This window comes from Heteronotia binoei, chromosome 4 (assembly GCF_032191835.1).
Source record: "Heteronotia binoei isolate CCM8104 ecotype False Entrance Well chromosome 4, APGP_CSIRO_Hbin_v1, whole genome shotgun sequence".
NCBI lineage: Eukaryota > Metazoa > Chordata > Lepidosauria > Squamata > Gekkonidae > Heteronotia > Heteronotia binoei.
This window is the reverse complement of record NC_083226.1, coordinates 37,992,456-38,017,341: the sequence shown is the minus strand read 5'-3', so window position 1 is coordinate 38,017,341 and position 24,886 is coordinate 37,992,456. Positions and strand designations below refer to the sequence as shown.

At 46.7% G+C, this 24,886-nt stretch overlaps 1 protein-coding gene across 1 annotated transcript in view; it reads left to right on the top strand.

Moving 5' to 3' along the window:
* PLPPR1 (phospholipid phosphatase related 1) overlaps window positions 1-20,421 on the top strand; it is a 151,647-nt gene extending 131,226 nt beyond the window's left edge. The window contains exons 5-8 of the mRNA XM_060237139.1: window positions 12,802-13,052; window positions 17,762-17,938; window positions 19,351-19,482; window positions 20,267-20,421. Of these exons, the coding sequence (XP_060093122.1) occupies window positions 12,802-13,052; window positions 17,762-17,938; window positions 19,351-19,482; window positions 20,267-20,299 (593 nt within the window). The 3' untranslated portion in view covers window positions 20,300-20,421. The remainder of the gene's footprint in view (window positions 1-12,801; window positions 13,053-17,761; window positions 17,939-19,350; window positions 19,483-20,266) is intronic.
* Window positions 20,422-24,886: the final 4,465 nt, after the last annotated feature.

Below are 24,886 nucleotides of genomic sequence, written 5' to 3'. Positions count from 1 at the left end.
TACAGGTCCAGGCAGTGGCCTCTTTGCTAGGAGGTAGCAGAGCTTGATGGTCTCTGTCAACCATTTCGAGAATCTCTGTGAAGAAATCTTGTCACCCATTCTGGGTGCGGTGTAGGAAACGAATAACTGCTGTCCCTTACGGAAGGACTTGGATCGGCTTAGGTAGAAAAGCAGGGCACGCCGGACGTCTAGGGAGTGAAGCCGACGCTCCTCGTCCGAGGAGGGGCTAGGGAAGAAAGCGGGGAGCCACACTTCCAGGTTGAGGTGGAATTGGGAGGGCACCTTAGGAAGGAAGTTGATATCAGGGGCCAGGGAGACGCCCGACTCTCTAAAGGCTAGGTAGGGGTAGTCACAACGCATCGCCGTGAGTTCCCCCACCCGGCGTGCGGAGGTGATGGCCACTAGGAAGGCAGTCTTCCAGGACAGAAGCTGCAGGGAACATGAGGCCATGGGTTCGAAGGGCCGCCTGGTTAATCTGTCTAGGACTATTGACAAATCCCACAGTGGGGTGGGGGGTTTGGACGGTGGATGCAGTCTAAATAGCCCCTTCATGAACTTCTTGGACTGGGGATGGGCGAAAACGGAGTACCCAGCCACAGGTTCGTGAAAGGCAGAAATGGCTGCCAAGTAGACCTTAATGGAGGAAAACACCAAGCCCGCGTCTACTAGGGACAACAAGAAATCAAAGACTGCCGGCAGGCCAGCCTCCCTAGGTGCGACTGGCCGGCCAGCCATGAAGTCCGAGAACCTCTTCCACTTCCTGTCATAGGATGCCCTGGTGGAGGGCTTCCTGCTATTCAACAGGACCTCCTGGACCCTACCCGAGAACTCTAAGGGTCTATGCGCCACGCCGTCAGTTTCAGGTGTGGCACGTTGTGGTGTAGCACCCGCCCCCGTTGGGACGACAGGAGGTCTGGTTCCGCTGGAAAGTGGTAGAAGTTCCCCCCCGACATGGTCAGTAGGGAGGCGAACCAGTTCTGGCGGGGCCACCAGGGGGTCACCAGGATACAGCGTGGCCTCTCCCTCGCTAACTTGTTTATTACCCTGGTCAGCAGAGGGAGAGGAGGGAACAGATAGAGGAAGCGGCCCTCCCACGGGATGAGGAGCCCGTCCCCCAGGGATGCAGGGTCTGCACCCCCTCTGGAGCAAAACATAGGGCACTTCTTGTTGCCTGCCGTGGCGAAGGCATCCAGCTGTGGGTACCCCCAGAGCTGGAAAACTGGTTGTAGGAAACGCCACTGAAGTTCCCACTCGTGCGGGGAGGCCCCCCCCCTGCTCAGAGAGTCCGCTTGAATGTTGAGGACCCCTGGGAGGTGTGCGGCCTTCACGAAGACGTCGTGCTGGATGCATTCCGTCCACAATTCTATTGCCAACGCACAGAGGCGGCGGGACACTGTCCCGCCCTGCCTGTTGATGTACGCCAAAGCGGTGGTGTTGTCTGTGAGTAGTGCCACTGTCCTCCCTATCAACTTTGGGCGGAAGGAACGAAGGGCAAAGTGAACCGCTAGTAGCTCCAGATAGTTGATATGGTGCACAGCCAGCTTGGGAGGCCACTGGCCCCCCACACACAGGCCTTCCATGTGGGCGCCCCAGCCCCACTGGGAGGCATCGGTGGTGATGGTCACTGAGGGCGGTGGGAGGTGGAAGGGAGCTCCCTGGCAGATATTGTCTCTGGATCCCCACCACTGGAGCGATTGGAGCGTCATAAGGGGAATAGTGAACCTCTTTCGAGGTGAGTCTCTGTTCGGGCGAAACTGGCGAAGAAACCATAGCTGTAGGTCCCTCATCCTCAGTTTCGCGTAAAGAAGCACGCTTGTCGTTGCTGCCATCAGTCCCAGCATTCGCTGAAGTTGCTTTACTGTGCCCCAGCCTTGGTTCTGGAGTAACTGTACTGAGTTGGTGATGTCCTCTGCCCTTTGGGCGGGGAGGAAAGCTCGATGGAGGTTTGTGTCCAGCACTGCCCCTATGAACTGCACTGTCCTTGATGGAGTGAGATTTGACTTTTCTAGATTGACCTGCAGGCCCAGGGCATCGAGAAGGTGCAGTGTGGCTGTGATGTGGGTAGACAGACTTTCTCTTGAATTGGCTACCAGGAGCCAGTCGTCTATGTATGGGAAGACTATCACCCCCTGCAGCCGCAGGTAGGCGGCCACGACGCTCATCATCTTTGTAAACACCCTGGGTGCCGTGGAGAGGCCGAAGGGTAGGGCAGTGAACTGGAAGTGTTGTGAGCCTATTGCAAACCTGAGAAACTTTCTGAACTCTGGGTGGATGCTGATGTGAAAGTAAGCATCCTTGAGGTCTAGAGTGGCCATCCAGTCTCCTTGGTTGATGAGGGGCAGGATGGATTGCAGTGTGGACATCCTGAACTTTCGATACAGGATGAATTTGTTCAGATTCCGGAGGTCCATGATGGGCCTTAATCCCCCATCTCTCTTCGGGACTAGGAAGTAGCGGGAGTAGAAACCACCCGTCCTGGTTTCCGATGGTAATTTCTCTATGGCTTGTTTCTGTAGGAGGGTGTCCACCTCCGCCAGCAGAGGTGGGGATGGGGGGGTGGTGATCACCACTGACTGTGTTGGAATCTGAGCAAAGTCTATTTTGTAGCCCTCTTGGATGACAGAGAGGACCCACCTGTCTGAGGAGACCAGCTCCCAGGCAGGCAGGAAAGGGCGAAGGCGGATGGTGGGCTGGGTGGTGGCAACGACGCGTGGTGCAGGAAAGTCAAAGCCCCTGCTTGGCGGGGCAGGTGCCCTTCGGTTTGCCTGATGGCTGGGCACTGTAGCGCCCTCTGTTGTTGCCCGAGTAGGCCTGCTTGTCGGGCTGTGGAGGGCGTGGTCGCCACTGTTGGTCCGAAGATGGCTTATGCGGAGTCTTTCTCGACCAGGACCTGCTCCACTGTCTGGCTCTGGGTTGTCTGGGAAGTGGCTGCACCCCAAGGCTCCTAGAGATCTTGAGGTTCTTATCTAGTTCCTGCAGTGCGGTGTCCGTGGTGGAACTAAAGAGTCCGTCCCCTTCAAATGGCAGGTCCTCGATAAGCGCCCTGGTGTCTTGTTGCAGGGCGGTCAATCTCAGCCAGGAGTGCCTGCGAATGGAGACAGCGGACATGATTGCCGCAGCTGAAACGTCCACTAGGTGCTTGGCTGCTGTTAGTTGCTGCTTTGCGACCTTCTGGCCCTCGTGCAGCAGTGCCTTGGCGGTGGTTTTCTTGTCATCCGGTAGGAAGGACAGGAGGGGGGACAGCTGCTCCCACATGGCGTATTGGTATCTGGCCATACAGGCCGTATAGTTCGATACCTTGGCGCCGAGGGACCCCGCCGAGTAGATCTTCCTCCCCATGGCGTCGAGTTTCTTCCCCTCCTTGTCAGGGGGGGTAGAGTGCACCTTACGTGACCTCGAGGAAGAGGAGACGATGGCTGAATTTGGTCTGGGATGCGTGAACAGAAATTCAGCCCCCGCCTCTTGGACCTTGTACATGTGGTCCAGTTTTCTTGAAGACACCGGTGCAGAGGATGGCTTCTTCCACGGATCCTTGAGCGCCTGGAGCATGACCTTTGTCATTGGGAGGGAGACGGCTGGAGAAGTGTCCTTCTGGACGATATCAAAAACACTATCGTCCACGGTTGGCTTGGGTTGAGAGATGGGGAGGGAGATGGTCGCTGCCATTCTTTTGACCATCTCCGCATAGGAGCGTAGGTCCTCAGAGGGCGAGACTGGGAGGTCCTCTGACGTGTTGGGGTCCGGTGAGGGCTCCCAGGTTCTCTCCTCGTCGCTTTCCGACCCCGACGGGGAGGACTCTCCTCGGCCCGAGCGCTCCGATAGGCGCGGTGATGGCTCCCTTCGCGGCGACCGGGTCGGTGTCGGTGTTCGGCGCGGAGGCTCCGTCGGTGTGACGCGTTTGTCCCGAGGAGTCGTGGCCGATCCTCGAGGATGCTTGGACCGATGCGATGTCCTGGAGAGCGAGGATAGCTCAGATTGATGCTCCCAGTCCGGGTGGTCGAGTGGCTGATGCCAATGATATTGGGGGCAGCAGGGATACGTCGACTGCCATCGATGGTGCTCCCAATGCGGCATCGATGGGTAGTGGCGTGGCTCGACCGAAGGCTCCCTTGGCCTCACGCGCTTGGGTGCCGCAGGCGTTGTCACGTCGACCGGTGGAAGAGACTCGACGTCCGATGCCGAGTCAAAGCTCCGCTGACGAGACGCCACCGATGGAGACCGACGGGTGAGGTCGATCTCCACGTCGTGTGTCGAGGACTGCAGCCGATGGTCGCTGGGTCCAGGCGTCGGGGAGGTACGACGTCGATGCGCGCTAGCCCGTGGAGTTGAAGGGCTGCGTGGTCGATGGCCGCTAGCCCGCGGAGTTGGAGGGCTGCGTGGTCGATGGCCGCTAGCCCTTGGTGTCGGAGGGCTGCGCTGCCTTCTCGCGCTAGCCCCTGGAGTAGCGGGGGTGCGGAGAGGAGAGGGGGGAACCCTTCTCACTGGGTCGGTGCCGATCGGTGCCGACACGTCGGGGGGAGGCGGAGGGGAGCGTGGCCGTTTCCGCTTCTCCTTGCTCTTCGCCTTCTTAGAGGATTCATGTCCCGAATCCTCCCGTCGTTTCTTCTGGGGCCTCTCGACCGACTCGTCGGTGGGCCGTTTCGCCGACTGCTGCTCCTTCTGCGGGACAACGTCGACCGGGGCTGCATCGGCCGATGGGGCCTTCGGGGTTTGGGCGGCAGCCATTTTCGGTACCGATGCCGAGGAAGACGCCGTTTGCTTCGGAGGGCGAAGTGCCGAGGCAGTTAGTGCGGCCGAGAGCCTAGCCGCTCTATTCTTTCTGGTCTGCTTCGAAAAGCGGAGGCAATGCGGGCAGGCTTCCACGCGGTGTCCTTCGCCGAGGCAGAGCAGACACAAAGAGTGGCCGTCGGGCGGGGCGATTTTCTTGCCGCAGGCCTGGCACCTCTTAAAAAATCCCCAGCGACTGTCCATAGACAGCGGTTGCTGGGAAAAATCCTCTCAGAATCCTCTGAGAGGAGGAAAAAACTAGGGGCGAGGGGGGGGGAAGTCCCGGAGGACAAGAAACCCCACCGCGACACGCACCCGAACGAAAACGCACTTTTTTTTTTTTTTTTTTTTTAAACTAACTAACTATGGAACTAACTAACTACTACACTACAGAAAACAATAAACAGGCTAATATTTACAGGAGGCTCGGGGAAAAAGGGGTAGAAAAAACCCAAAGCTCACCGACCGGGAACACGAGGAAACACAACTCTTCGCGCAGCGGTCAGAAAGGAACTGGTGGGATTGCCGCGGTGGCGCCGTTGGGCCTGCGCAGTGGGGCGCTGACGCATGCCCAGTGGCGCCGTCCGCGGAAATCTTTCCCGGGCTTTCTTACAGATACCGACTGGGGACCAGCGCAGGCGCAGTACATCCCACAAGTGTGATGCACAGAGACCACGAAGAAGATCTACTGTAGAGAAAGAATGGGCTCCAGTAGATGCCAAGCAGGCCACCTTTCATGAAGGAACAAGTTGAAGGTGCCAGTAAGAAGACCATATAGGGGACACTGGGAGATAGGAGGAGAGACAGGTCTTTTGAGTCGTGATTGCCTCAGCTGAACCTTATCTGACTGAGCTTTTCCAGGGGTGCAAGTTCTGTTAGATTCCAGACCCAGACCCCTAGAAGAAGTGTCCAGAGCACATTGTGACACTTTATTTTAGCTTTTTTGCTGACAAAGTCAGTTTAGGTACTGAGAACCAGAAACACTAGCAGCAGCCATCTGTTGCAGTGGCTTGGATTGTTTTGGTTTGCTTAATGTGACTGATGCTGACAGATTGCTTGGGGCTGTGTAGGTTGCCACCTGTGAACTGGAAGCTTGCCCATCATGGTTGATTAAGTCCTGCCAGGAGGAATTGAGAGAGCCAGAATAAATAATACCTCCATGCTGGAGCTTAATTTCCCTCAGGAGTGGAAAATAGTACTGCCACTTCTGAAAAAAAAAAGATCATCCTTGTCTGTGAAAGAACTGGCCAGTTATTGACTGGTTTCCAATTTCCCATATTTTGTATTGGTGGCAAAGCAGTATGAGGCATTTCTGAATGAGGCATCATTTCTTGACCCGTTTCAATCTGGCTTTAGACCAGTTTAGTTGCATGGGTGGATGATCTGCACAACAGATTGATAGTTAATTCAGTTAGACTTTCAGTGGCCTTTGATATGCTCAGTCATGGCATCTTATTGTAGCCTGTGACAGGTCTTTCAAAGGCAGCTCTTTGAGGGTTTCAGCCTTTCTTGTCCAATGAATCCATCAGAGATGCCAGCTTATCTTATTGGGACCCACTGAATGGGCTACCACAAAGTTCACCAATGTGATTTGTTTTAAAAATACTTACATCCTACCCTTGGCATCAAAATATCCAATGCCACTTACAACCCTGTCATTCAAAACAATAACAAAAAAGCCCCACTTAATTATTACAACAAATAAAATAACAACTTAATTATTACTAGTCATTAGAATGCTTGTTACAGCAGCTAGAACAACTAAAAAGAACACCATCATAAATTGCAGGTAAAACCATCAGAAACATCTGCTACAACAATCTGGGGTGGGAACACAACAGATCATAAAACATCTCAGCTAAAATGAAAGCCCACCAAGCCAACCGGATGATAGTTTTATTTATTTTTTATTTCGTATGTTCTAACTCCACCCTCCTTTCTTCTGGGGAGCTTGAGCGGAGGGCATACATGGTTCCCTCCTCCGCAGGTGAACCCTGCTTAGTAGGTTACTACAGAATGTGTATCACAACAGCAAAATCCCTGTGTCTGGTGCTCACCCCATGAGTTTCAACCAGCAGGGGCATACAGGGCAGGGCTTCTGAATATCTACTGAATTAGATCATCCAGAGCCAGTTTGGTGTAGTGGTTAAGTGTGTGGACTCTTATCTGGGAGAACCGGGTTTGATTCCCCACTCCTCCACTTGCAGTTGCTGGAATGGCCTTGGGTCAACCAGAGCTCTTGCAGGAGTTGTCCTCGAAAGGGCAGCTGCTGTGAGAGCCCTCTCAGCCCCACCCACCTCACAGGGTGTCTGTTGTGGGGGAAGGAGATAAAGGAGATTGTGAGCCGCTCTGAAATTCAGAGTGGAGGGCAGGATATAAATCCACCATCATAATCAGAGCTTTGGTTTGAGGTGTTAACCTTGTACTGTACTGCCCTAAGCGTGCTTCAGTGGGGAGGGCAGGATATAAGTCTAATAAACCATAAAGCAAACCATGATAGCCTGCTTTGTATTTCACTCTGGAACTGAATAATATTTGGTTGCAGTATGGTCAAGCAGATGAGGGAGAACAAACTAACACTGAATCTAGGCAAAACAGATGTGATGCTGCTGGAAATGCTGATGTTTTGGAAAGGATTGGCTGGCTGGTATTGCATGAGGTTCAGCTGTCTTTTCTAAACAGGTGAAGAGCCTGGAGGTATTCTGGGCCCAGCTTTTGCTCTTAGAGAAGCAAGTTGAAGCAGCTACCCCCAAGTAGCTTTCAGTATCTGATTCTTTTAGATGCTGGTCTTGGTGCACCATGGGTCTGATCCAGAACAGCTGCTCTTCATGTTCTTAGAATGTGGAACAGACAGACCTGAATGACCAACTCATATGCCAACTGAGCTCCATCTAACATTTCAGTTAGTTTTGTACCATTGTTAGTTGTACCATTTATTTGCCAGGCTAACATGGAAACAGACAGCATGAACCTCCCTAGAGTCAACTTCATATCATGTGTAAAGGGATGCTTGCAAGATTGCTTAAGGCCTCCTCACTGCAGTCATTATAAAAGGTTTACAGGACTAAGCTTCATCTGGATTTATGAATGGCATTTGCATCAAATGACACTTGTATCTCATTTAACTTTGGGGCATTTAAGGACATAAGAAGAGCCATGCTGGCTCAGACCAAAAGCCCATCAGCTCTAGCATACTGTTCACATAGTAGCCAACCAGCTTCCTCTGGGAAGCCCACAAGCAGGACAGCTGCAACAGCATCTTTCTGCCCATGTATTTTTGTATAGTGCTCTTCAGAGCTTTGTTTGTAGCAGGAACTCCTTTGCATATTAGGCCACACACCCCTGATGTAGCCAATCCTCCAAGAGCTTATAGGGCTTTTAGTACAGGACCTACTTTAAGCCCAGGAGGATTGGCTACATCTGGAGAGTGTGGCCTAATATGCAAAGGAGTTCCTGCTACAAAAAAAAAAAGCCCTGGTGCTTTTTTGAATTGTAAGGCACCTTGAACAATGGAAAGATAGCATGCGCTTTTCTAAATGTATACTTTGCAAATGGGGGCTGAAGGCTGGCAGAGGAATGGCTTAGCTAGTGTCATCTACGGAGTTCCTGGCAAGCTTTTCTGGCAAACTGATTTGCAGCTCACAAAGAGCCAATTCACTACACTGAACCCCAGCACTTCTTGTTAGTCCCACCAAGCCCCACTAGTCATTCAGGGATAACCTGTGAGCCTGCTTGGGCAACAATAAAAGATCAGGAACCTTTCGTGACCCATAAAATGCCCTTGAACTTTAGACGGCCTCTAGGTTGTATTGATGAATAGGAAAGTGCCACTAATGAAGGAGCCCTGACTGCTTTGAGGCACTTAGCAGCATTGTGCTGCTCCAGCACACTAGCTACAGTAAATGAATCGGATAAACTCGCCTGCAGGAATAGTGTTAAAAGCCCTTGTGCTTATGTGGCTGAACACTTTTTCTTGTCGGTCATATTGAGATCCTCCATGGCAGTCTTTGTTTACATTCAAGTTTGATTCCAAGCATGCTGCCTCTCTTTTGTTTCTTTTCTGTGAAATTAGATTGAACAACCAGAAAATGCCAGATATCTCCCTTGTTCAATGAAAACAATGTATTTAATTACACAAACACATGAAAAATACATAAAACACTTGTAATATTTATGGGGAAAAGTCAAAACGTTATAACACATACACTGTTACCAATAAATGCAATGGTCAGAATAACATAAACCAAACCACCAAGTTCCAATACAGTTCCAGGCTTCCAAGGAATATGTAAAGAATGTTCCACACTCAAGAGTAGTATGAATGTAAATTCTCCAAATGTGCATAAAGTAGGTTATCAATAGAATTTCAATCTTTATACTTCCCATTTTGATAAATACCTTTATCAAGAGATGCATATGTCAACAACTTAAGCCTTTACACCGAGGCTCTCAAAACTATGAGAGACTGGTCAAGGAATCGGGCTGTAGAGCAGATTCAGAGATAACTTTTTGCATGCCTGAGCTGCCTTCTGGAATGCTTTTATAGGCGCAGGCATTTGCAGCTCTAGATGAATCGTCCACACAACTTGTTCAAAGACAGCCTCATGGACTGTGTTGGGCTACTCCTCACATTACTGGAGAGGTGTACTTTCCTGTAGCCCCAAACAACAACATATGAAGCTGCCTTATATTATTGAACCAGATCACTGTTCTGTCAAGATTAGTATTCCCTACTTAGAATGGTAGCAGCTCTCCACTGTCTCAGGAAGATGTCTTTCACATCACCTGTCACTTGACCTTTAAAACTGCAGATGGTGGGGATTGATCTTGAGTCCTTCTGCATGGCAAGCAGATGCTCTACCACTGAGGCATGGCCCTTGCACTCTGGTCACATACCAGTGTGGCTGAGGCTTGGAGGCTGAGACAGGGAAGTGGGCAGCATGGTTATTCTCACCTGATTCTAGTTGGCTTTTGCACTCCCATGTTATCAAGTACTGGCTCTTGGAAGGGTGGAGATTGCATCCCCACCACCTTGCACTAGTATTTAAAGTCTCAGTTCACTCTAGGATTGTGAGCTGTAGCTGACATTTTTGGAAGAGGGAAAGTTCTATAGCTTCATGAAACCAGAAGTGGCATCATCATGCTGGGCTGGTGCTCTAGGATTCATCCACAACTCTGTGGTGAAACCAGAGTTTTGGGTAACCCCTAGACTGTCCAGAGATAGTAGGGAAAGGGGACCCTGGCTGAAAAGTCTTCTGCCATAGTGGGACACATGTCCCCTGTAGTTCACGTTCAACCTTCGTTGGAACAACATCTAAGCTATAGGCTTGTTGACTCCAGCTGCAGTGTCTTAGCCCCAAGTAGATCAGAGTAGCCTTAAAAATGTTTTCAAAAGCCCTACCTACAATCTGAAGTGATACAGTCTATTTTACCATCTCAAGATTCTAAGCCAAGCCTCTGTTGTCAGAGAGACAGACAGCTAGGATCAGCAGGTACCACCTTCCTCCAGGCAAATAGCCTCGAGGCTGACATGGTCACATTGTATTATGATTTCCCTCCTGCCATACACATAGCGCTTCTTTTTGTTATTGTTGTTGTTGTTCCATGTAACTATAGTACCCTGCTAACGTACAACATAGTTTTTTTGGGGAAATTGGTAACATAAAAATCTTGCTGATAGTTTATAGTTTCCACCCAGTAAATCTGCGATTAGCAATGCCATGTGCCAGCTTCCATTGCTGTAAAATGTGCAGTGTCTAACATTGGGGTGGTTGAATAATGAAGCTGAGGTTTCTCAACAGGAGACTAAGGCATGTATGATTTCTCCTTTGGTATTGTCAGTTGTAATAGGAACTATTTCAATAAGCTAGAATGCTTGTGATCTCTTATTTCCTTGCCAGCCAGAAGGGATGGGCAACAAGTGTTAATCCTGGTGCTGAAATGTATTCCAAAAACAATACTGTTAGCAGCACTGTAGTGTTTTATTACCTAGCAGTGAATGGTGGGATGGGAACTTCATGTAGCTACAGGCGCAGGATTGAAGTCTCCAGTTTCGCAACTGAACAGCAGCAGGTGTGCTAGAGGTGCATCTTTGACACATTTTTAACTAGCTTGATGCCCTCCAAGTGGAAATGTCTGGAGTCTAAAGCATGTCCTCACATACTGGTTACAGCTCAAATTTTCAAACATGCAAATAAAGAGTAGGGCAGATGGAGAGAGTTGGTCTACTGATTGTGATGTCTCAGTCAGTTTTTACACTGCATAAAGAGAAGCATTTCCTAGAAGGATGGGGCATTGAGGTGGAGCATCCCAGTTTAAATGTTGTAGGATCCCTGAACATAAGCTTGGATCAAACCAACTTTTCTGATAGTGAAAAATAAAGGAGGTGTCCCCATTGACCACTCAGCAATGTTTGTGCTGGGGATCTTGGAAACTGCATGGACAAAACCCACATGGGACAGTGTAATGAGGGTGGCAATTGGGTGAGATAGAGAACAAAATCCAGCCTATAGTCTGTTATTTATCTTGCCCCCTCTCAGCTTTCTTGTAGTATCTATTCTATCTACATCACAAAACTAGAGAAGGTAAACAAAGTGTCCTCACAATTATCAAGAATATTACTCTGTCTAAAGAACATGGATAGAAAATGGATTGAAATCCCTTGCCAGTCTATGGACTGAACTCATTGGTTGGTGCTCTCTTCTTGTTTTTATACTGCAGTGAACAAAAACTTGCTAATCTTTGGGTGTTTCAGTACTTAATCTGAGCCAGGTTCAGCCTTCAGTGCCAGATCTTAGGTATTGGCATGACCAGTCAGTCATCCAGCAAAAAGGGAAACGTTTTGGGCCAGGTGGATATTGCAAGGACCGTCCTAGAGCACTGAATCTAAACCATCCTCCTCTCTGCTCTCCCATCATCTGGGAGAGTAGCAGTGGGTGGGAATGGAAGACTGCTGTACTGAATTAGCTGTGCGCTCTGACTTCAGGAAAGGTAGATCTTTTGCTTTGGGGGAACCATTGCTTTCAGCAGGTTGCCAGTTCAGTCCCATCTCCAGGTAGTAGGGAAGAACCTCTGCTGACAACCTAGACAGCCGCTGCCAATTCAAGTAGACAGTAGTTATTGAGTAGACCAGTGTTCTGATTTAACATGAGATACTTTCACATGTATAAGGATGGGAGGAGGTCTACTATGATCCTGGAAAATGTGGCATAATGTTCTTCTTGAGAGCATGCTTAAGCTAGGGTTTCCAGATAGGCAAGGGGATTTGGAGAGCATTCCAGGGGTGAGCAAACACACTTCTGGGTGACATCATTGCATTATGGATGTCATGCAGGGATGCTCTGGTATTTGGGTGAAATTGTATGGTTTTTTTCACTCTCAAAACCATAGAGTATGCCCACATACCAGAGCATCCCCTGACAAGAAGATGTCACACAGTGACATCCCTGTTTAGGGGAGGGGTTTCCCTCCCTGTGACCTTGGTCCTGACAACTCTAACTTAAGCATATTTGGGAAAGCAAGGGACATAGTAATGTTAAGTTTAGCCTACAGCTGCAAAATCTTTTTCATACATTTACAATCAGTAAGGGATAAGACCAGCTACCACATGGTCCTTGGTTCCCTGATCTGTAGAGCTATCTAGTTTCCTGTTTCCCTGCAATACAACTTCCTGTTTCTTATCATCACCTCTTCACATCACCTCTTCACAATCCTCAAGTCACAACCAGCTTATGGTGACCCCAGGAAGTGGCTGTCAAGGCATGTGAGAAGCTGAGGTGATTTGCCATTGCCTTCCCCCCACATAGTCATACTTGGTGGTCTCCCTTCCAAGTGCCTACCCTGCTTAACTTCAGAAATCTCATGAGATCAGGCTATGCTAGGCTGCCTTCCCTCCCTCCTGTCCTTGTAGCAAGGTTTTATTTCTTTTTTCTAAGAGGAGCCATTTTACTTTCTGTCATTCTTGCTCCCATTCCCATGACATTCCAGGAATTATAATCCCATTGGTATTTTACTTTATTTTTTAACTTTCCACAGGAGTGTTCGCATTTGGCCTTTTCGCCACTGACATATTTGTAAATGCTGGCCAAGTTGTGACAGGCAACTTGGCGCCCTATTTCTTGACTGTGTGTAAACCCAACTACACTGGGAGTGACTGCCGGGCTCATCACCAGTTTGTAAACAATGGGAATATCTGCACCGGAGACCAGGATGTGATTGAGAAGGCAAGGAGATCCTTTCCATCCAAACATGCTGCTTTAAGCATCTATTCAGCCTTATATGCTACAGTAAGTACGTAAAGGAGTGTCTGCCTTTATTTACCTTGTTTTTATTGTTGTTACATCACTTGAGATCTTTTATTTCTGTTGCATTGCTTATTCGAGGAATGAGCCCCACAACTGTAGAATCATGGGATGCAGCTCTTTGGACACTGTACCATTACAAAGAACAGTTTTGCACCTGACATGATAATTTTGTACATGCAGATAGTTCTTCCTATGGAGTATTCAAATGTATGAATCCAGTTCTGTCTGAAGTTGTATAGTTATATACTGCTTGTAGTGTTCCGAGATTGGCTTCAGAGTTTGTTGGAATCCTGTGTTCCATCAGGGAGGCAGAATAAGTGGGGTTTTGTCTCTCTTTTGAGTTCAATGGGCAAAGATTAATCTGTCCCACCTCTTTTGTAAATGTAATGTTATTGGATTCAGGGGATACCAGTGTCACTGCCATTCCTTCCAAGGTTGGTTCCAGTGCAGCCCAGTCCTGACCCTGATGTCAGCAGAGTTACGCCAAATCCCATGTACCAATCATATGAATATATACTACCAGCATAGCACTGCCACCTCCCACTCAGAGACCCTAGTCCTTGTTAGTCTTTACATCCATACATACCAAGAGCCTGTTAACAGAATGTAGATAAGAACAGAAGAGAAGCCATGTTGGATCAAGCCAATGGTCCACCCAGTCCAACACTCTGTGTCACACAGTGGCCAAAAAACCCAGGTGCCATCAGGAGGTCCATCAGTGGGGCCAGGACATCAGAAGCCCTCACCCTGTTGCCAACTGCCATACAGAAGCCATAGGCTCGTATTGTATGGGGCCAAAGCACATCTGTCTCTTTCTTGTTAGTTGAAGAGCATGGAAGGTATAGAAATAAAGGCTGAGAATAGAAAACATCCATATTGTAATAAGCAAAAGGAAGTTTTCAGGAGCTGGCCTCAGATGCAATCAGGGCTTTTTTTGTAGCAGGAACTCCTTTGCATATTAGGCCACACAACCCAGATGTAGCCAGTCCTCCTGGAGCTTATAGTAGGCCCTGTACTAAGAGCCCTGTAAGCTCTTGGAGGATTGGCTGCATCAGTGGCCTAATATACAAAGGAGTTCCTGCTACAAAAAAAGTCTTGGATGCAATTAAGTATACCGCAGCATTATCATGCAGCGGCGCATTGTTTTTAGAGAGAAACTTTGAAGATAAATGCCTTATAATGCAATAACAAAGTACTGTATCTCTGAATCTGGATATTAAATTGTATAATCACATTGAACTCCTCCACAGTATAATGGCATAATAGTTGTCTCAGTAATTGTCAACAAAATTAGTTGTCCTGAATTGATATTTATTGTGTGTATGCACCTCTGCATCCTGGTAAATAATGCATCCTCGAAAATGCTAGCATTACTCAAATTTTATTTTGTTAATCAAAATCCATGTCAGAGAGAGTCATCACTTCCCCTGATGAACTTTGCCTTGGAGCTTCATAGACTTCAGAAAATGGAAGGTTTGCCAGAATGGAAATAAGCTTTCCCTCTCCTTGATTGCATTTGTGTATTCTCAAGCATTACTAGGATTATTTTAAAAAGAAGACAGCAGAATCTGAAGCAAATGAGAAGCCAGTGACTGGGTTGCACAAAGCAGTGTTACATGGATCATAAGCTTGTCCTAAAAGACCCAAATTCTGTATTTTGCAACTAGGGCTGCGAAGCCCCCGGTATGGGTGGGGGTTCCCCCACCCAGGAGGTTCCCAACCCACCGACCCACATTGGGCTGGCAGGGGGAACCTCCCACGACGTTGTCGGCACAATGATGTCACCTGGAAGTGACATCATTGCACTGGTGACATTGCTTGCAGCTGCTCTAGGCTTTCTGGGTAAACTCTATGGGTTTTCTGGGTGCTCTAGCCATTTGGGAGGGGAAAACTCTATGGTACAAGAGGTACCATAGAGTTTTCCCTCCCAAATGGCTAGAGTGTCTGAGGAAAACCATAGAGTTTTCTCGGAAATGTCTAGAGTAGCCACAAGCGACATCACCAACATGATGACATCACTTCCTGGTGGCATCATTGTATTGCATGCGTGTGAAATTCCCTCGCCAGGCAATACTGGGAACTTGGCAATCCTGTTTGCAACATTTGAAAATGCAACATCCAGTTCTAAGAGTATGATAAACAAGGGAAAGATTGGGCTGCTATCCACCGCCCTCCCAACACCTGTATACCTCTGTTCCTTGGAAGAGATCAGGATCCAGCCTTGGGTTTATACAGGCCTTCCTCTAATCTGGCAGCATTCCCCTCCCTTAGAATAGAAGGGAGATAAGTGGAGATGGAAACATTGTGTTTACTGAAATCTTCCTGTTTAGACCATCCCCTCTTCTATCTTCAGAGAGGATATGCTTGAAAAGGCTAGAAGGGTCAAGGGAAGGAGTTCAGTAGTCAGACTTTCAGGGAGGAAACAACATTCCATACTGTACTTTGTCTCCTTCCTAGATTCTCAGTTCAATCTGAAGTTAAGTTACACCCTTTTAAGCACTTGGAAAGGTGTAACTCTGTTTAGGATTGCAATGTATATGTTTCCAGAATGCCAGTGCTTCTGAGTTCTATCCAAAAATTTTAAAGCATTCATCTTTTTTATTATATTCAATTTTTTATTTGTCAGATATGTATTCGGTCCTTCCCTGAAACTGCTGAGAAGTTTCCCATGTTTATCCTTGCAATAGTGTAGGTCACAGCTAGCGCCTGGTTATCCACAGGCAGGCAAAGATATTAACATGACTCTGTCCAGCTGAAGGCTGTATCCACTTTACCCCTTTATTTATTACACATTCATTTAAGAGATTTCTGTGCTGCCTCATCAGAGTCCTGCTGGGAGGCAGTTTACAATTAAAACAATAAATTATCACTATAAAAACAAGCAAGTCATAAAAACAGACCCATAGCTTTTGCAGTTCTTTCCAGTTCTTCAATTTGACCCTGGCTTGCTCTCAGTTCCATAATACCTCCTCATGCCTAGGGTATTATGGACTGTTAGGTACTGTTTTGAGAAGAGACACCTTTTAGAAAGCACAAATCACTTAAGAGGTTTTCATTGTGTTGGCTGATGTACGATTAGCCCCTTTCTTGTCTTTGAATTCTACTGTCTTCTTACTGGCGTAGTCCTTGTAATTACAGGCTCGTAAATTAGTATGTGTCTGTTAATTGTTTCTCCCACCCTTTTATTTATTTTCTTTGTCCTTGATGTCATTAAAAACAATCTATCATGGCTCTATGGGTTTTAGTGTAGCTGTGTAGCAGAACACAAAGCCATCTCTCACTCTGTAATTAAATTTACATTCGCTCTTTTTTAATAACTCCTGTGCGAGCTCTCTCCCTTTTTTTGTCATATATTATATTACATTGAAAATTAAAATGGTTCTTACATTGAAAATTAAAATGGAAAGGTGGGGGAATATTTATTTCCCTGAATTTATACTCCACCCCTCCCTCAAACCGCTCAGGGAGGCCTCAGATAGGATGGGGATGAGATACCCAGTGGATGGGAAGGTTCATGATAAGAACAGTCTGGGGTTTTTTTAACTAGATGCAGCCCTGCAAACACCTTTTATCTACTATAGGGACTATCCAAACGTGTGCTTGAGTTCTCTCCAGATACAGCTAGGACAACCTGGCACCAATTTCCTTGATCACAGCAATGCTTTTTCCAAGCAGCAAAATCTCCGCTGGGTTGCTGTGCAGGCATCTTCAAATGATCCAATTTGTATGTAACATTCCAAATACAAATGATGACTCTGGGAATATCTGAGATGCTTTGCACAGATTGAATTATCATGATGCAAATTGACCTATAAGAAGTGCATGTTCAGCAGCAGTAGTCAGTTTCTGGGGGACATGGTCTGCTTTCCGGATTGTCTAGCAAGAAGAAAGTAAAAAGCTCTCTCAAGCAAGTATATATTTAATTACTTCATTTGTACCCCATTTTCTCCCCAGTGGGGACCCAAAGCAGTTCTCTTCTCCTTCGTTTTATCCTCACAACAACCCTGTGAGGTAGGTCAGGCTGAGAGAGCGTGACTAGCCCAAAATGACCCAGCAAGTTTCCATGGACAGCAAGGATTAGAACCAAGGACTCCCGGATCCTAGTCCGATACTCTTAAGTGGTATACCAGATGCTGCTTGTATGAAGCTTGCTTGCTTATTTATTTAGCTATTTATACTCCACATTTCTCTTTAGTGGGGACTCAGGTTGGGTTACATTATTCTTCCTTCCTTCATTTTAACATCACAACAATAACCCTCCTAAATAGGTTAGCCTGCAAGTGTGTGACTGGCCCAAGGTCACCCAGTAAGCTTCCTTGGCAGAGTGAAGATTTAAACTTGCATCTCCCAGATCCTAGCCTGACGCTACTCCCATTAGTCCCTCTTGTCTCTTCTGACCAGCAGCAGTCGCTCTCCAGGGCTTTGGGTGGAGAGATCCTCTTTAACTGGAGATGCCAGGGGCTGAACCTTGGAGCTGCTACATGAATAGTCATAGTACTTCTCTTCTCCAGGCTTACCCCCAAGTGGGTGGTAAAACCACATCCAGTGGCTGCTTTCCTTGGCTGGAGAACAGCTCAAGGTGCTCAGATTTTGTATGCTGAAGGAATAAACAGGGGGATCATCTAAACTATGACAGGGAGGAGGTGGGCTCTTGGATCTCTAAGGCCGCTTTTTGTCCGGTTGCATTTCAGATGTACATCACGAGCACAATCAAGACGAAGAGCAGTCGGCTAGCCAAGCCAGTGTTGTGCCTGGGGACTCTTTGTGCTGCATTCCTCACTGGGCTCAACCGAGTTTCCGAGTATCGAAACCATTGCTCAGATGTCATTGCAGGCTTCATCTTGGGAAGCACAGTAGCTCTCTTCCTGGCAAGTGATTTTTTGTTTTGTTTTTACTATTCCGTCTACATTGAAATGTCACTCCTCCTAGTACCTGCTGTGAGAAACCGAAGGCTGTCCCACCCCTGAAGGGGAAAACAGCCACTCACTTAAGCCCATGTGAATGCTACTCCAGTATCCAATCACCATTCAGAAGGGGGGAGCAATGCTGGAGGGAAACACAGCAGGAATTCAGTTCTGCCTCAGGGAGAGAGCAGAGAGAGCTCAGGTCTGGCTCAGGAAAAGAACAGAGTGAAGGGTAGCTCTGCCTGATAGTGTGGCAGAGTGGTTTGGCTCTATTTCTGACAGAGAATAGAGAACCCGGTTGTTAGGCCTGTGTCTAGCAAACAAGCACTGACTCTGGGGAAAGCGCAGGCTGGTGAGGGTGGAATCCTGTGTCTGTATTACGATTCAGCCTAGTGGAAAATTGGTAAAAGCCTGTTTGTGCTGGAAAGTATTAAAGAAAACTGAAACTACTCTCTAAATGAATGTGCCAGGTTTCTCTTTTGTCTATCTGGAGACCTGTGCTGTGGGTTCCTTGAAACCTACTTGTAAGTAAATACACCTTCTTTGTTGTTAATCAACAATTCCTGCCTCAGTGATCTCCATATTCTACTTGTGCACCACAGAACTTACATCAGAGCAGCAAGCCCGAAGCCTAGACACTCACTACCTTTAGAACACCAGGTGTCTGAGGTTTAAAATAAACCTGGGTCTCCCAAAATCATAGCAGGCTGTGTGTGGTTTGCAGTATTACTGTATACCACCCTTCAGTTCATGAACTGACACTGGGCCAATCCAAGCCACACAAATATGGTGTCTTTGCTTAATGGTATGCAGAGATATAAGGTTTGCCACTGAAGAAGTGGAGATTGGATTTATACCCCTCCCTTCACTCAAAGTCTCAGAGCAGCTTACAGTCTCTTTTGCCTTCCCCTCCCCACAGCAGGCACCCTGTGAGAGATAGATGGGGCCTGAGAGAGCTCTTTTGAGAACTGTTCTTGAGAGAACAGCTCTGAGAGAACTGTGACTGACCCAAGATCAGTTGGCTGCAAGTGGAGGAGTGAGGAATCAAACCCAGTTCTTCAGATTAGAGTCTGTGCTCTTCATCACTACACCAAACTGGCTCACTGAGATGATGTAGATGTCAGTCCTTCCACATATATTGTACATGTCAATATTGTAACAGCTGGTGAGTGCTGCTTATAACACAAAATAAGAGATTGGCATAGCCTCATAAAATTATCGGGTTTTTTTTAAATTATGGAAGCCAAATTAATCTCCACCAGATGCCTTGCAGCGTCCCTTCTGTAGCTGCGGGCAGGAGGTGTGGCTATCTGCTGCTGGTTCAAGGGCATCCATGATAGCTTCAGTGATTTCTCTTTTTCCTCCCTATCCTACAGGGGATGTGTGTGGTCCATAACTTCAAAGGAACACATGGAGCTCCTTCTAAATCAAAGCCTGACGAACAGCGAGGGATGCCCCTGATGGCATTTCCAAGAGTGGAAAGTCCTTTGGAGACGTTGAGTGCGCAGGTGCCTTCCATCCTTCACATTTAAATATTCATTCATCCATTCATTCATTCAGGAGACTCTTGTTCCCCTGTTGCTTTCAGAACAGAAGCATAATAACACAACAGAATATTAGGAAAACCCACTTCTTTTGACTTCCCCCTTTACAATAATGTTGCTACATTTAATACACCAGTTGGTTAGACTGATGATTAGGTTGTGGTTTTTTTAAGATCAAATATTCCCTGCCTCTTAAACCAGGCAGCTGATTTATTTAAGTATAATTTTAATACTAATACTTATAAAAATGGCAGGGCCAGTGGGGGTGGGGGACAGATGGTCCCTTTGGGCTGGGACTCAAGCTGAAAATGAATGTTGAAATTATGCTTGTTAAATAGTGTTCAAATTAATTCTCACTCTTCTTTTGAGGGAATGCCCCATTTTGTTTCACTTGGCGTTCTTATTAAAGTGTTTATTACCAGTTCAGCCTATTAGTTTATTTTTAGTTTGGATAGAAACATCTGTAGTTGGATTATTTATGGTTTGGACAGGAACATCTGAAGTTGCCACTGACTGAGTCAAACCACTGGTATGCCAGAGGACTCTTTGACTGGCAGCAGCTGTCCTGGGTATCAGGTGTAGGCCTTTCCCATTATCTGCAACCAAATCCTTTTGGTTGGAGATGCCAGGGGTTGAAGTTGGGCCCTTCTGCATGCCAGCAGTGCGACCTGCCCTGAGATTTGATGGACCACCTCATATCATACTAAATAGTACTCTGTGTTTTCTGTCCTCTCTGTCTCCCCCGTAGAATCATTCTGCCTCTATGACTGAAGTCACCTGATCTGCAAGACTGCAAGAGAAGCTATTTTTTAATCGCCCTCCAGTACAATACTCCCAAGACATCACACAGTTATACTCAGTGTCAGACTGTGATGACCAGTATTATGTTATGTCTAGTTAGAAGCTAATGTTTTGTACATTTTTGTATGAGGAAGTGATGTAGCTTGCCCTGGAATTCCCCTCCCCCTCTTTTTTGGTCAGCTTTAATATATTTATGCCAGAATTTAAGAAAAAAGGGGAAAAATAGATCTTTTGTTTATAATGTGTTCTGAGGCGCTACATCTTTGGGAATCGTTGATGTTTTGTGATATTTGTACACAGGCCATTTTTTTTGTTTTATATACACAATAAATTAAATGATAATTATAATATAAAACCCTTTTACCTTTTTGTTACCAGGGAAAAAGAACAATGCTTCCACTAACTGACAGGGCCAGATTCTGTTCCGCTGCTGTAATTCTGCAGTTGAATTCCCATTGAGCTTTAGGGAAGTTACTTTAGGATTGCCACAGCATGTCTGGATCTAATCCTTCAGGCTACTCGTAATAGGATTATATCTTTGGGTCCTATTTCAGCATGCTAAGAACATGACTGAGGACTTGAGTTTGTTGTGTATTTCTCCTCTTCCTCTCCAAGCCCCACGGAAGTGAATGGGAGCCGGGCTGGACGTCCCTGAACCCGCCTTGCAGGCCATTCCCATGCATTTCTATGGTGCTGCTCAGAAAGTTGTCTCAGTGGGTCGTGCTCAAGCTGTGTAGGCTTGTTTTCTTACTGCTGGTTTGTTCTCAGCTTACATGCACGAAATATCCACGTGGCTTTGTGGCTTTTTCTGTAGCCTCCTTAGCCACCAGTCCCAGAAAGGTTCCCATGAGCCACAAACAAACCACTTGTTAACAGAGGTATTATTAAATTTAATAGAAATCCTGGGAGCCTTTAACCGAGGAAACTGTGGAGAAAGCCTGGGTGCCCACATGCTCATTTTGCGCACGTGTGTATCTTGTGCATTTTCTTTTTAAGATCACTGCCATTGACTGTACAAATAAGTGGTTTGGGGCTGCAGTTTACAGACCAAGGTTAATTTTAGACTCCTGTTAAAGAAGGACATTGCAAAATTGAGAACCTAGCAAATTGGTTTAAGGAGGGCTAATGTGCTATTTACACTCATATAATTAGCACAGTATTGTTAGCATTTTTATATAGATTTTTTGATAGTGCTGCAAGTTGGGGACTTTGAAAAAAAATATTGATGTATGGCTGCTCTGATGGCCCAAAGAACTGTGGTCTGAAACGAGCTGAATTCTGCCCTAGCGTGTACTTTTAAAGAAAGATACGTTTCTTGAGACTTGTCTCCTATAGATGCATTGAAAACTTCATGTAGGAAACTTCACATTCTTGTTCACCCAGCCACTTACTAGAGTTCTACCAAATGTGCATTTTCGCTGTGAAATATACATGTGTGTAATCCTTCCTTTGTGGCATATGCATGCATTTTAAATACATGGGTAACTTTGGAAGTGGCACTTACCCTTGACCAAATATATGTGACCCTTTGGTGACACATGGAATTTTGTCTGCCCACTAGGTGCATCGTAATGGGCCCCAATTGGTCACTGTGGTTCCACCTAGCGTTTTGTAATAGGAGGAGTGTAAATGTTTCATCACTGCATTATAGCATCATATAACCACCTAGAAAGGAGCCCTTAGGCTAACAAGTTTGTGACTCAGTTCCACTGGTGCTAATAGAAAATTACATCATTCACATCAACACGAGAGGGAAATTAGATCTGAGCTTTACATTCACGTTCACACAAAAAGCAGGCTGGCCCTGCTTCATCAGAAGTCTGAAAGATTCCTTAGAACAAATCTATGGGCTGGAAGGGAGTCCTCCTTCTAGCAGTAAAAATTAATGGCACAACATAATAGTGCAAAGCTATTGCCATGTCTTACTGATGCTACAATTAAGGGCCTGAAGTCATATCCCCAAGGCAAAAGAACTTACAAATCATGGTTTGTCCTATTTTTCTGCTTCGTTATCTCTTGCAACTAATCTGCCCTGTTCTTCCCATCCCAACAGTTAAGGAAGATTTGCTGCCAGAGAAAACAACAAAGGAAAAGTCCAGTCAATTGATCCCCCTTCCCCTGTATGACTTCAAGCTCCTCCAGCCCGAAAGGAGAGAGCTTTCAGTAAACAAGCAGAGTTGGGCTGCTTTTTGTGTGGTGAGTGTAATGTGTAGCTCAGCTCTCAAAACCTAATTAAATTTGGGCATGTTTCCCCATATAGAAGTGCCTGATTTTGCCATCACAAGAACAGGCCATGTCTACCTTTTTGTGAGTCATATCGTAAACGCATTTGTATCCAAACCTGGTTTTCCACTTTGCACAGTATTATTGTTAACCAGCTGAGAGAAAACAAAGAGACCTGTTTGGTGGTCAGTCTTTTTTGTCCTAGGGTTTTCTTGCCGCATCTCATTTTTTCTAGCATGGTAATAACCAATAGCGTGTTTCCTTTGAGGAATGGAGCCTCTCTTTGTACTTTTGCTGGAATGTCTACCATGTTGGGTTTTTGTATACTTTTTTCCCAAAAGAGATGAAAGAAAAAAAAAACTTATCACAAAAATCTTTGCACCAGGGCTTTGTCGTTTGTTCTTGGAAAGGGTTTGGTGGGAAATGTCCAGCAGCTGCCTTGTCTCACAACTCCATCACTTAGTTCAGTGATCAACACTATGGTGCCCAAGGGCAGCGTTCCCTCTGAGTTAGTGTGAGCTAGCTCACAGTTTTTTAGCCTCCAGCTCACATATTTTTGTCTTAGCTCAGGAACAATGACCCCAGAGCAAACTAATTTATGCAGTAGCTCACAAAGTAGAACTTTTGTTCACAAGACTCCACAGCTTAGAGAGAGTATTGCCCACACGTACTGCAATACCCACTTCCTTCTTTCCAAAGCATCTCTTCCCCAAAGCAAAAAGACAATTCTGAATTTCCTCCACCTCACTGGAGCAGGAGGTGCTTCAGAATGGCCCAGGCATCATCTACAGGGATCTACCCAAATCTACCCATTTGGAAACAGTTGCCTCTTAGGAAGATGTTTGGCTTTGAATTTCCAAGCATTGTGTGGTTGGTCTTAGGCTCCATAGTAGCCATTCTATGGTTGGCTATGCTGATGTTGATATCCACTGTCTGTTCTCCAAAAAAGTGCTCACAGGCTCAACGAATTTGGGAACCTCTGCCTTAGCATATCCAGGCACAGACAAGAGCAAATATCAGTCCTAGCTTACTCTAGGCTTTGGGTCCCATCTCAGTCCCTTTTGGTTGAAACAAAAGCCCTGAGCATCCCTACAAAGCTCCTACATTGAGGTCAGCAGGGCTGCACACTACCGTGAGAGTTCACTGGCTTATTCCCTTGATGGAATGGAACAGCTTCATCAATACATAACTCCCTGGTTAAAGAAAAAAAAACCTGGAGACTCAATATTATATATTTTCCGATTCATTGATTCTGCTCAGAAATATGAAGCTGAGTCGGACCATTGCTCTATCTTGTCCAGTATCATTGATCCAGAGCAGCAGCAGCAGCTCTACCACACCTCAGGCAGAGGTCTTTACACTGAACTACAGACACCTCCCACCAGACCAAGAAGGCAACATTGGCTGTTGTGAAATACACAGAGCAAACCCTGCAATGAGGCTATACACCAAGCTGCATTAAGTACCCAGCACTACAGCTGTTCCAATAAAGCAGGGGTGGGGAACCTCCATCCCGAGGGCCATATGCGGCCTTCGAGGTCACTTGGTGTGGCCCTCGGGGATTGTTGGACCAAACCAAGCCATGTGGCAGCCTCTCCGGGGTCTGGCTGGCCAGCGAGGATCGTGGGGCCCAGCTGTGCTGTGCAGCAGCCTCCCCAGGGCCAGGCAGGGATCACAGGGCCCAGGTGTACTGTGCAGCAGCCTCCCTGGGGCCTGGCTGGCCGGCCAGAATCGCTGCAGGGCCTGGAAAAGTTACTGTCACAGTTCAGTTTGCACTTGATTATCCCAGATGGTGTGGCCTAATATGCTAATATTAGGGGATGTGGTCTAATATGCTACTGAGTTCCTGCTGGGCTTTTTCTACAAAAATGCCCTGAACCTAGGCATTTGCCTAGGGCAGCGGGCCGGGTGTGTGTATGTGCCAGATTAGGCTCTCCCCACATGACTTCAAATAGAAAAACAATTATTTGCATTAATTTTGCTGGGCTGAATCATTCTCCCTTGGTGGAGCACTGTTTTTTAAGTTGATAATTTTTTATGGCCTGCGAATGATGTTATAAATATTCATATGGCCCTTGGCAGAAAAAAGGTTCCCCACCCCTGCAATAAAGAAACCCTGGATTGGGATGCACAATGGCACCCAGACCACTAAGGGAGGTTTACTCCAACTTGGCATTTTATTAAGTGTTCTGAACACTTCCTGGCTATCGCTATGCATGCCATTTCAAGCTGCTTTCATTCCCTTTTATTGGAATGAGCTGCTCCTGTACAATATCATCTATTTGAATACATGCAGATTTTCTAAAAAAAACAATAAGAATGATAGAAAATCAGAAACACTGTA